Genomic DNA, 13,531 nt, shown 5'->3' with positions numbered 1-13,531 from the left:
GTTGTCTAGAGCATATAAATAACCAAAGGCATATAAATAGTCAAAAATCCATCTGTGTTGTGCTCAGCCTATCAATATACAGTGAAACAAAAGCAGCTGTTGTTTGGGTCAGGTTGCTCCTTGCGATTACACACACTGTGCAATGCCAGTGCAGTCCAAAGCACCCTAGTGCCACCTCAAGCAACCGCTGCGGGATTCTCCCATGGGAATAGGCACCTGGGGCTTTGAGCAAGAGCAATTCCTCCCCTCCTGTCCCAATCCACAGGCCCATAAGACCCTTATAGAGGAGATATCCCTAGGGTCACAAATTTTAAGAAGAATGGCTCTTTAGGGGCTGCGGCTGTAAACAACATGTGAAAGCAATGCCAGTGCTGCTCCAGATTTACACTGGGGAATAGACTGATCATGGAAAACATGGAGCATTTTAACCTCTGATCCTGAGCTCATGCAAACAACCCCCCTAAACCTATATTCTACATTCTTTCCTTCAAATACAAAAGCCATGTATTTTATTCTAAACTCCATACATGCACTTAAACTAGGTTACAGGCTCCTTTTATAAATGCCAAAATAAATCAAATCTCTCTAGTGGTTAATTAATGAAACTGGATAGAGGTGTTTTTATCATTAGTGCTCATCCGCATGAAATGGAAAAACTGTTTTCTAGTAACACTTGAAAACTGGAGCTTGTATTTTTTAAATTTGTTCTCTGCCCTAGTCACTTTGGGTCATGAACCTACCTCCCCTCCCCTCACCTGCAAAAACCTCAAGATAACTCAGTTCATTATGCAGATGCTAGAAAGAAATAAATTTTATATACATGGGCTGTGAACTCAAGAGGGCCTTCCTTATTCAAAGGACTGGTGATAATACACTTTATTCTGAAGCAATATTAACACTGTAAAACTCATGAACTCATCAATTGCATGTGTTGATGCTACTGGACGCACTAGCAAATGTGGTGGTTGAAAAATTTCGATGTACTCCCATGGTGCCTCCAAAAGTGCCAGAGAAATTCCCACATCAACAGCTAGAAAGGAAAAAGTTGGGGGGGGGGGGGGGAGGGGAGAAGTCAGACCGATGTCTGACAAGAATTCAGGTAAGGATATAATTTTTATTGTGTTTCACAGGACTGAAGAGAAAGCACAGGTAAAGTGCTTCAGGAAGCTAGAATAAAAACAAACACTAAAATACAATTTGTCATTGTTATCATTAAGTTATCTATATTCAAGAAGCATCAAGTAGGAAAGCCTAACCTTATTACTAGGCATGCAGCTTGCAGCTAGGCATAATCCTATTCATTTCAAACAAATGAAATGCAACCCACAGGGACTAACACACTGTTTTAGTTCAAGAGCCCACAACAATATCCTATCACATGGCCTGGAACAAAAACTCATTTCTTTTGAAGAACGACCAGTGAAGTAGAAAATTTCTTCAATTACTATTCACTGACTTCAGTAGGACTGCTCACTGGCAATACGCAACACATTTCCAAGATCAGTCTCCAAGATAAATTTTTAAGTATTTCAGGATTAAACAAAGTTAAAGGATTGCGCAAAATTGCAGAAAAGCATGACTTGTGAATACATACTCCACTTTGTCTGCCATACCGAATGATGTAAGATCTTCTGTATGAACTCCCTCTACCTCTACTTAAAAAAAGCTTTACTAAGAGCTGTGCAGAAGAACTTCATACCCCTCCTTATATCTAGGCTGAGCAGTGTTTTTAAGTATCAGTGTAGTGTCTAAATTTTTAACTGCAGCTAATACAGTTAATTGAATAAAAGTAATTTGGCTTTTTCTTGTCCCCTAGAATAGTAAAATCATTCAAGTTGCATTAAATTATAGAACATTCATGCTTTTAGGGCAATTTCTAATATTCTCATCTCAAGACTTCTAAACCAGAGTATCTAGTTTAGAAACTAATTGCTTCAATATGCCAATTAGTCATTTTGGCCAGGGTCTATCAGCAAGTGCTATTCAGCAAACTGTAACCTCATTTACAATTGTTTGTATTACCATTTTCAGAGAGAAGTAAATTGCTGAAGAAAAACATTTTGAAGATACAGTAATGAGCCACAGGTAAAAAGACAAGAAACCCTCACACCTTCAAGATGTCAGACACATTGTTTCAGTCTAATAAAAAGCAAAATTGATATAAAACACTTCCTCACGCAATATGTAAAGGATCTTACCCTGTTATTAGTTATTCCCACATAAATCAGGAATGTCTCTACAAGAGGAAGTCTTTTTATATTGATATAGACCAGTTATGAAGAAAACCAGTACAGGCCCAAAGGATATATCTGTAATAAGTTGTATTACCATATATATATGGTATTGGATTTTAAAATAGCTTTCTCACAATTAGCCCCTTTGGTGCAGTACCACATATATTGTTAAATTCAGCATGAACTCGTTGAGCACAAGTTATTCCCTGATAAGGCTTATTTGCACTTTCCAACGTTGATATGAATTTACTATTTGGCCTCATCCTCCTTTGTGCCCACAAGGTTATGCCATATGTGCTGAACTGGCTGGGGTGGACAGGAAAGTAGGATCAATTTCCCTTTATTTTTATTGAAACAACAGGCTACCAAATATTACCAAGTCAGAACAAAGTCACGTTTTTCAACAGAATATAAAAAGTCATAAGAGTTGTATTAGGTGAAAAGTTGTAGCTTTTGAAAAGAAACTGGGGTTGAAATCAAAATAATTCAAAAGTAATAACCCTTGAATTTTTAAAGCTATTTTCCTTCATGAAAGATTAAGTTTGGGGTTTACAAATATATACACACTTTATAAAGTATATACAACTATACAAATACTTTTTTTTTTTTTTTTTTAAGTCAATAACTTCCATAATACAGATTTAACTTCACTCTCAAAAACTTCCTCACATTTAGATTACTTGGGCTTCCTAATACATTCCCCTTTCCAAACATCAGCCTGCATTTTCACTACTGACAAACTGGAAAAACATGTATGGATAACAGTATTCCTGCTTTGATGAGCCCACTGCTCAGGAGATGAGTAATGTTTCATATTTAATGGCTTCATCATATTTAGAGAACAGTATTATATTGTTTTGTCTTAAGCCCTCCAAATAAAAAACTAATATTTTTCATACTAAATAAAAGAAAAATTTTACAGAGGATGAATCACTGTGCCTGTCATATGCACTCTCTATCTCTAGCATACAGATGTATAGGGGGGAAGGCAGCTCTGAACATATTACCTACCCGATAAAATAACACAGGAGATCATTTTCTTCTTTTAGTCTACTGCAATGTGTACTGAACCTTGCAGATGTTCTACCTAGAGATTTTGAGACCAAGCTAAGGAGTCTAATTTACCATTATAAATGGTATTTGGAATATTGGAAAATTACAAGTTCAGTTTGTTGTAAGGTGCAACTGAGACTGTTCATAAAAAGAAAAGCCAAAACAATCCTAGTACTCATCTCGTCACTTGTCTTTTAAATGGTTGGAAAACGCATTAAAAACAGCCATTTATTAGTTGAGACAATTTGATTTTCAGTAAAGATGGACTCCTCCCTAATGATTCACTGTGCAGTATATATTACTGAAAAGAAAGGAAAATTAGCATGGATTTATCTTTGTGACCGATTTGTTGGAAACTCTTGGGATTAACATACTCAATTAGGAATCCAAAAACAAGAAGTCAATCATGGATTAAAGTTGATGAGACCAGCCTGTAAGCAATTCTGACAATTTCTCTACACAACAGGGGGTTGAAATATGGAATAAATTGTCAACGGCAGCATTATCAACTAGGAGCTGTAAATCAGCTGAGAAGGAATTAGGATATATTTTCAAAGAAAAAAAAAATCAAAGCTTCTCCAGCCATTATCTGGACAATTTTGGATTAGGTTGGCCAACTACATTTCAAAATATTCCAAGACATTTGGCAGGCTGTTTGCGGGATCTGCTTTCTGTAAACATTGCTGCTAAAGAATGATTTCTTGAATTGAAGCTTATGATTAGCTTTTTGGGGGAGTGGTGGGAAGGGCGAGAAGGAAAAATCATGCTCTATACTGCCCTAGGTCTTCTACTTCAGTATATTAATCCTACGTATAAGGCTGATACAGAACACAGACAAAAAAAGAAGCACACAAGTAAGACCTTTCTTTATCAAAAGTGGCAGTGCTGAGTCTCGCACATCCTGCTTCCCAGACTGTGTGCCATTACTGTGCACCATTACTGCGCTTTCCAGGTCCCGGAGTTCAGCACCACGACTTCCACAGACATTTTGCACTTTTTAAACTGATTGACATTATCCAAATTGGAGGACTTGGATTCCTTTCTTACTTGTTTCAAACACACACACACTCACACTCTCCTTGACTCTCTGAATAGGATTCAGCTGTCTCAGCACAGACACCTGAGTACTAATAATGCTGCTGCTCCAGACAGGTGAAGGTCTTCTGCATGTCCTGTGGCACATCTGCCAGCCCCAGACTGCTCTCTGTGACCCAATGGCATTTATAAAGGCCATCTAAACAGGGGCTAAGTAGGCTTCCTTCAGATGATTAAGTTCACACCTGATGCCTATCCTAAAGCCACTGAATCCCACTTTGTGGGATAATTACTTATTATGGATAATAATAATTACTTATTATGGATACACACACGTCTGTGAGAACTCAGGAAAGCCGGATTTTCAAAACAAAAAATAATCACATGCACAAACATATTTCTATTTTGTTTCATTATCATATAGAATTGTTATACACTTACCATATCATTTGTGTACATGTACATGAAAGTAATGACTATTAAATGTCCATGGAAATACTTGAATGGGCAACCGAATAATTTGTACGCACAAGCACGACAAGACAGCTAGCTGCCTGTATTACTGTTACCCCGGTCAAGAATTTTACAGCCAGATGTTTTTAATTTTAGTCTAACACGGGGGAAAAAATACTACTCCGTTATTTTTTAACGAAGTTGCTTTTTATGACAACAGTTATTGCACTTCAGTCCTCAACTCATTCCAATAATCCCCATGCTAAAGGTTTTCTATTGTCTGCCCATACCCTCAGAGCTGCAAAGCCAATTGGAAACAGAAGGCACAAGCATGTAGGTAGAAGTCTGATTATGTAAGTCAAGGGATAAGTGCATAGAAGTGTTGTAGCTGTATATTTTTTAGTATCCTATCAGATGCACTGCATTCTGCAAGCTATTTGGATAAAAGGGCTAAAATTCCCATGACCTCTTTCCATATTTTTAAGATAGCTGTCGCATTTGGCAGGAAAGCATGAAAACAAAATGAAGCGCAAAAAAAAAAAAAAAGGTCTCACACAGCAGTATTTCATATGTGCTTTCACACCTTCATCCATCAGTCAGCCTTGAAACAGCAACCACAAAGAGCACATGGAGTACTTCACACTTCTCATAGGCAGACCCAAGCCAGACTCACAGAATCACCATATATTTAAAAACATATTTATCTAGGCATTAATAAGTTTACCTGGAGCTTTTAAGACTTGAAAATTCAGCTCTAAAAGAAATAATTATGATCCTGATGCTTTGTTCTCTGGTACATTTAACACTGCTCGCTTGTAAGTAAAAACTGCTTTTCAGCCTCCATGCAGCTACAGTTTTCAAATCTAGGCTTACAACTTATTCCTGGATACTTAAGGTAGAAAAGAAAATAATGCAGTGCAAGTTATGTACAACATATTCTCCCTCTCCCACTTTCCACTCATTTCTGTTTCAGCTTCAGTCAAGGAGTCTCATGGCCCAGCACTACCAGACCTTGAAACAGGGACCATCTTTTTTACTTATTCTGCAATATATAATACAAATGGTGCTTCATACCCAAGTAGGTCTCAGATAAACAACATGCTCCAGTGAAGTGTTGAGCACTTTTCTTGTGTTGACCTGAAACGCTACTGTTTCCACAGAACCATTCCCAAATGCCTTGAACTCCTACCTGATGTTTCTGCCATATCCTTTGATCTTGCTGTGTTTCTACTTCTCCAAGCATGACATGAAAGCAACATTCCTGTATTCTTTTACATTTGAAATCAGCTATATTTCAAAGCTCTGATGTCATCGGGACAACTTTATATCATCTCCTGTGAAATATATCTGCTCAAGAGATGTGAAACAGATCTTTTGTTTTACTAGTCAGTTTAAAGCCAGCTACATAAATACTTGAATGAGGTGGTGTTTTGTAATGATGCCCAGGTATTTTTCTGTAAAGGTTTTAAAAGCCAACACCTTATCGCCGACCTTCTGTTTTGGGACGATTCTGAAAGTTTGGCGCTCCACAGTAGCAGCTTCAGCATGTGCTGCCGCTGCAGCCAGAGAAACAGAATACAGGAGCGAAAACCAAAGAGATGGCTTTTTATTTGTATCTCATCCCTACAGCTATTCTAATGATTTAAGTAGATTCCCTTATCATTGTTAAGATAGACCCAGCAGACCCAAACAAAGAGGGAAAACAACAGCAGTCCATCTACCAACCTGTCTGTGGATAGAAAGGCTTGATTCACAAGACCCGTTGCACCAATCTGCTAACATCATTCAGGCCATGAGCAAGGGAACATCAACTTTACATTCTGAAGCATCTCTGTAACAGCAATAAGTGTGGGCTCAAGCATGACTAAGAATCAGGATTAAAGGACTTGAATTTTCAGGTCCCATTTTCCTTCTTTCTGCTTTTGAATTATATTTCATTGAGTTTTATTCTTCAAAAAGCAAGGAGGAAAAATAAGAGAGCATTAGGAAAACAACGATTAAGAAATGCAAATGGAAAGAGATCAGGTCAGAGAATGGACAGCATCATCAACTTTCCAGCTGTTAAGCCAGACCAAAAATCTCTTCAGATTTGTTTGAGCTTTATCACTTTTTCAGAAGTGATAAAATTCACCTTTTTAAAAGTCAGAGTGTGAAAATTAATTCTTACTCTAAATCAGGAGAGAGAGAAAACACAATCCTATCTCCATTTTTCCTGTAATCTCTAGACTCCAAGGTCTATCTTCAGTTATGAGCCCTTTAGCCACATGACTCTGTTCCAATGTGAACGCACATTTTAGTCATTGTAGAGGCAGCTGAAGACACAACAGTTCACATGGCCCCCATGTCTCCACAAAGAATCACCATTGCAAGGTGGTAAACACTCACCAGCCTTCACCTGGTAGCATCTCTTGATAAAACCATCATGCCAGTCACCTGAGTGCACTTTTGACCAAACCCCAGATTCTGCATTTTAATTACCACTTTTGCTGGAAGTGGAAGGAAAACCAATGAAATGTAATGTCTCAGAGAGAATGTCTCAGTTTGGATCTTCCTCATATCAGCATTTGGTACGAAGATAAATTTTTAAGTTTATTGGGGGGTTTTAATATACGACTCCTGCGATGCTAGGACGGGAGACAGCAAAGGGAGATACATTTATCACTGTCTAATTAATTCAAGTTTACTCTTAAATGCATGCCTCCGCAACCTTCGTGTCTGGATGTTCTGTGTGATGAAGCCTCAGTACCATCTCATTTCCACTCCATGATATTTGCAAAGAATCAGGAAAAAAAAGTTATGATGGGCCCCAGTGCTTCACTGCTGCAAAATTCATTTACATAAGGCTTACTACAGTTATTCCTCAGGTGTGAAAGCTTCATTGAAATAAAACAGATACAGTAACAAAGGTGTAATTGACAGTCTGTCATATTGACCAAGGTGCTTTTTTTGATGCAGCTTTATAAATATTTACTCAGCACAACCCTTCAGAAGATTAACTTAGAATGTAGTTCAGGTTCAAATCCCTGCTTCATTATGATGTTAAAAGAATATTCCCAGTGCACCACATATCCAAGCAGGAAGCATAAGTAAACATTAAGCGTATGCAGAGCATTGGGAAACTATCAGGAACAGACTCTAGGCACAACTAACAGTGCTGTACTGCTGGGCAGCCAGCTACCATTCTCACAAGTTGAAGGATTTACTCCCTTGTGGAGCTTCTCTATTTCATGAGCATTGCTCCATACCACAAACTGATCAGCACCCCTGAGCCCCATGGCAGAAATACAAAACAACTCAGCTTTCTTTGTGCAAAGCTAAAAAGGGAATTGGAGACCTCTTCCCCCTCTTCCTCGCACCCCCAGGATTCCAAAACTGGTGTCTCTTCAGTTTCCAGATCAATTTAGCTAGTTTTATGTAGTTTTGCAGAGGAAAAGTTCCTTAGGTCACTAATGAAACAAAGTCACCATGGGAGCCAAAAACAAGTTAAGCTCTGCCATGTTCATTGCTGCCGGTCTAAAAGATTCCTTCTTTCGGTTACTGCATCTCTTTAAAGTTTTAAACTTGCTCCCAACTGCACTGAGCCAACCATCACCCCCTGCCAGGCTCATGCCTGCACAGGGTGAGCACAGAGGGTTACCCAAGGTGCAGGGTCGCAGCTAACCACACGCTGTCCGCAGAGCTTCAGTGTTAGATGGAAAGGACTCCCACACTTATTCATGGAAGTAAAACAACATAAAGGCTCCTTTGCATCAGTAAAGCATGCAAAAAGAGCCAAACACAGAGAAACATATCCAAGAAGAGAGAAAAGACCATCCGACTTCATATTCTCTTTTTATGCATCACCTAGTGATATTTGGCTAATAAAATTCCTCCTTACAACAAGGGGTGATTAAACTACCTCAGGCTGGAGGTCCCAGATTTCTTCACCAGTCTTCAGCTCCTTCCACAGCTTCTCACTTGGGAGGGTATAATTTAGCCATACAGTATTTGATACAGAACTATGGTCTGACAAGTAAATTAAATGAAGCAAAGCCACACTATGCAATAATGTATGAGAAGCAGGGCTTCCAAAACCAATGTTCAAAGGGAAAAAGAATCCAAGAAGGAATATGGCAATCATGAAGCTGCTAAGCATTTTCTGAACAATTCAGAAAGAAATAAAACCACCTGAATTCCCACGCTCAATAAAAAACCCACTGACAAGGCCTTTTTACATTATTTATAGTCCTCTTTCACAATAAGGAATACTATTGTCATTTCCAACAACACTTAAAAATCTTTACTGAAAACATGAATGATGATAAACCAAAATCAAGTTAAGGAACTGTTTGTGAAACTTCAATATGAAGCAAATCTTCATTATCACCATAACTGTGATCATATTTGTCTCAGAGCTATGAAAGCAACTTCTACACTAGGATAAATACATGTGAAATCTCTGGAACATGGATTTTAAATTTGTCCAAGATAATCTGGCTGAAGAGTTGGAACACAATTTGGAACACAATCAAGATTTGCCTTACAATAAAGGGGGATACATAAAACAAAGAAGGCAACTCTCTGTAATACTGTACAAATCTGGAATTACTGTATAACACTACCATCTGACTGTCACCCACCACAGCAAAAGCTTGGCATTATCTTGGTGGTATGGTTTAACTCTTCTGCAGTAAACAGACTAATCTGCATTGGAAATTTTAACCTCCAAAACTATAGCTAATTCAGAAATAGTTAACAGGAAAAAAATGGAGCATATTAGTGGAGAATATCTATTCTCTAAGAGCCTAACACCATGCATAAAAGATGATCAGACCCTGAGGGAGTCAGGTATACACACTCTGACCATGGTATGATTTACTGAATAGTAAAATATTTCTTACCCACTATCTCCTGTAATCTACAGTAACTGGCTGCCTAATTATAAATGTTTTAGTTTTCTTATCTATCAGCATCCTTCATGTCTGTTTACTGGTAATAAAAAAATTGAAAAATACATACATACATATATATAACCACATATAAATCAAACTGTAAGAAACAACGTAGAATGTGCTGTACCAATCTGTTGAGTCCAATTTACTGATGTTTTCCAAATAGGCAAAAGTGCATATAAACATCCCTTCCTGAACCCTCCTAAATTCAGACTATATCCTGAAGCACAAGATTACACTCACCTCTGAGCAGACAGAACCATAACATTCAGAACATTATCTGACCTGCTTTAACATCCAGTTTCACTATTTGACATCTTCAGGCAATGAGTTTTTACAAAATACATGAAATACTTATATTTCAGATACGAAATTGATCCGGTTACTTGATTCGATTACCGATTTCCCCAGTATTGTAGAGCAATAAAATAGATTATAAAAGGGCAACAAGCAAAATTCTATCCTCTTTTTTGAAAAAAAAAATAAGGCCAAGTAATTTTAGTTTCTGCTAAGTTACAGTATTTTTAACTGGAAAGTAATAGTAATAACATTTTTTGCATAACCTATTTGCCTAGTAAGTTCTTCTCAGTTCTATGAAATGCACTTTCGATTTAAGTTTATCCCCACATTCAAGTTCTATAAATAAAAGCTTTATTTAGATTTGAAATGTTTCCATGACTTAAAAGAAACTTTCAGTAAGAACACTTGAATCGTCCCTGATGCATTTCTCATCCAATGCTTTACTGTACTGAAAGTGAAACTGGTCTTCAACAGTTTTCCTTTTGTAAACATTAAATGATTCAAGTAAACTAACTTAATTTGGAAAGGGAAACAGAGTTCTAAGTTGTTAAAAGTGAACATAGGTCTCAATCCCTTTAGCTCAGTCCACGTGGATATTTTCCTGTTACATAGGGTGAGTTCAGAATAAGCATTGCCAAAGCCTATCCATCCAGTTACTCTTACCTCAATAATATATAAAACCACATTCTTGTAGAAGCAATAGAGTATGCATTTGGTAACTCGGTTATAACTCCAAGCTCCATGGACCAACAATAGCTTTTCTAAGTAGGAAAACTGAAAGGAAAAAAAAGAAAACAAGTTATTCATATATGAAGAAATATTTTTAAAAAGTTAAAGTAAAAAATAGCCCAAACTGCCAATCAGCTATGAAAGCTGTTCTTCAAAAGTAATAAATTGTTTAGCAGCACACACATGCAAAACCTGAACTTAAAACATTTACAGCAAAAACCTTTTTCTACAGCAAAACCTTTGAATGCTTCTGTAAGCAGCCTTCACCAGCTTTAAATGGCAAGAAGTTTTCAATTGTTATTACTATCCTGATAGAAAAATGCAGACAGCCTTCTGAATTAAATATAAATGTGAACTCTTCATTCCATGGGCAAAGGAGATTTTTGTGTTTGAGAGCTTACTAAGTTCAAGATATGAGGCTCCCCTCTAACTACCAGGTTGCTCGGTTAATTCATAGAACCGTCTCGAGCTGAAATGAAATGCCCAAGAGGGGGAACACTCAAGTGAAAAAAGGACACAAACAGCCTTTTATGGCAAATAAACACTTCCATTAATATTCACAGTCCACCAAGTATGTAAGACTGCAAGTGTTATGCAAAGTACCTAAAAACTCTTTCTTTAGAGTAATTTATGTCAAAAAAGCCACGTAAATAAATCTCCAGTGCTTATAAAAATTGATACCTTATAATGCTCGTTTAAACCAGAGATACAGCTCAGTTCTACTTCTTTTCAATTCAGTAGAAATTTGCAGATGGATTCAATAGACTTTCATAGCAGCCATCTCACAGCGTAGCCTAGGAAATTCATCATTTTCTAGTGCTGGCTTTGTCAGTGAATCTCTTTATGGCCTACAGCATTCCTCTTTAGTCCAGTTGCAGACAGCTCAAACTGGGGGTTAGATGTACTGTTCGGCATGGGCATACCTGAAAGGTTCTTGGACAAGACTATTATTTGCTTTGCTTCTATTTGCATGAAGCGACTTGATGGGAAAGCTCAACGTTCTAAATTTAGATTATAGCTTGGTTATTTTAGCCAAATATTATTTGAAACTCCAGAAGCTACAGTAATGAATTAAAAGTGTCATGAGATAGCTCTGCTCCCATGATTTCCAGCACTGAAAGCACTGAACCAAAAATCCTGTAAGAACAGGCTTTCTGACATGCATTGGCAACTCAGATTTGTTGGGATATGCCAGCAAGGAAGAGCAAGAAAAAATAAAAGTGAACCAAGCTTGATGGTTCAGCGTGTGCCCAGCTTGAAGCAGGACTGAAAGGGGGACACTCACAAGGGAGCAGTTAATCTACTAGGCACCTGGTGCCTCATCAGTTAAGTGCACAGCACAGCTACAGCTTTCCTCATCAAAACTCCCTGACAAATACGGTACTGGGGAGGGGACATTCCCACCTACATCCAGACAAGTCACCCCTGACACCTCTTGTAGGTGACACATTTAGTCAGACACAGCCGAAACACTGGCCTCTCCGCCAAGTCTGAAGGGCCACTCTCCTGCATGCAGGTTTCTACACTGCAGATATCTGCAGTTTGGCAAGACAAATCCTACCATTAACTGCTCTTGATTCTGTCCCCCCATGAAAAGGAGGGCATTACACAGAACAGCAAGGGAGCCACAGTAGCCCAAATATTGCAGTTCTAAGCCTGTCCATGCTGAAGAGTCTCCTTAAGAAGTGACAAGGAAAATTTAACTTGTTTTAAAGCTGCTCAGTGAAACTATGCATGTACACAGCTATCTGCATACTTGAGTGATTGTATGGATTGTACTTGTACACTGTACTTGTTCCGATACTAGTGTATTCATGAATTTTTAAACCAGAAGGGAACATCAGGACTATCTGACTGGTCTACCTACAAAATAGTTTCTATAAGCCTTTACAGTCCTTTCTGTAAGAACCCTGGCACAAGCTCTGTATACAAAAACAGTTATCTTTTAGAAAGATACTGCATCTTGACTGAAAGGTGAGGGGGCATGCCATGGTGGGGGGGAGAAGCAGGGGAAAAGGGGAAGGAAAGACAGGGAAAATGCATTCAAAATGCAAACCAAGCTTTCCCAAGAACATAACTGAAACGTGAACATTTGACTAAAAAAGAATTTTCCCTCATTAAAAAAGTAACACTCCCCAGATACCAGATGCTCTCTGGATTAAGATAAAGACTTTTACTAGGAAAAAAAGGTTATTAAAATCTACTGCTGAGCAGTTTTTTTTTTTTTTTTTTTTTGATTTGGGAATTCTCTTAATATGGATCATTGGGGCAATAACATGCCAAGGGAAAAGGATGATTCAAACAAATGCTCCTTGCACCTGTGGAAGTTATTTAGAGCAGACTCAGAAGCAAGTTTCTTTTTTATTTTTGTTTGGTTTATTCTCTGATTCCCACTGGAATCCTTAATGAGTCTATATAGAGACTTACTTTTCTGTAAGTGCCTCCTTCTGACACTGCTGCATGGGAAGTATCATTTGAACTTGAGATGCCACATTATAGTGATCATCTTAAATTACTCAATAAGAACATACTCTGCCTTCAAGGTATGCATATACAGTAATACTTTAGTGGGAGTTCTATGTCCTCACTCAAAGAAATGCACACCATGGAGATCAAGTTTTTCTTTTGAACACTTTTTTCAAAACATACATTACCATAAACTATTAGTCTCCTTTACAAGGGAGACTCCTTTGTATCTTTTCTAACTAGTACAAAGGTATGTCAGTTAACCACAGGGGAAAAAAAAGAAAAAATTCCATGGTGTTTAACTAATTTTTCCAAAGTTAGAACTCCATG

The 13,531-nt window shown here is 37.8% G+C and overlaps 1 protein-coding gene across 1 annotated transcript in view; it reads right to left on the bottom strand.

Annotated features, from left to right (window-relative positions):
- Positions 1-13,531, bottom strand: part of ATP8A2 (ATPase phospholipid transporting 8A2) — a 336,147-nt gene that overhangs the window by 128,407 nt on the left and 194,209 nt on the right. The window contains exon 27 of the mRNA XM_064504996.1: positions 10,670-10,780. Coding sequence (XP_064361066.1) covers positions 10,670-10,780 — 111 coding nt within the window. The remainder of the gene's footprint in view (positions 1-10,669; positions 10,781-13,531) is intronic.

The sequence above is a fragment of the Dromaius novaehollandiae genome, chromosome 1 (genome assembly GCF_036370855.1).
Source record: "Dromaius novaehollandiae isolate bDroNov1 chromosome 1, bDroNov1.hap1, whole genome shotgun sequence".
Taxonomy (NCBI): domain Eukaryota; kingdom Metazoa; phylum Chordata; class Aves; order Casuariiformes; family Dromaiidae; genus Dromaius; species Dromaius novaehollandiae.
The sequence above is the reverse complement of the archived record's forward strand: the minus strand, read 5'-3'. Positions and strand labels throughout refer to the sequence as shown.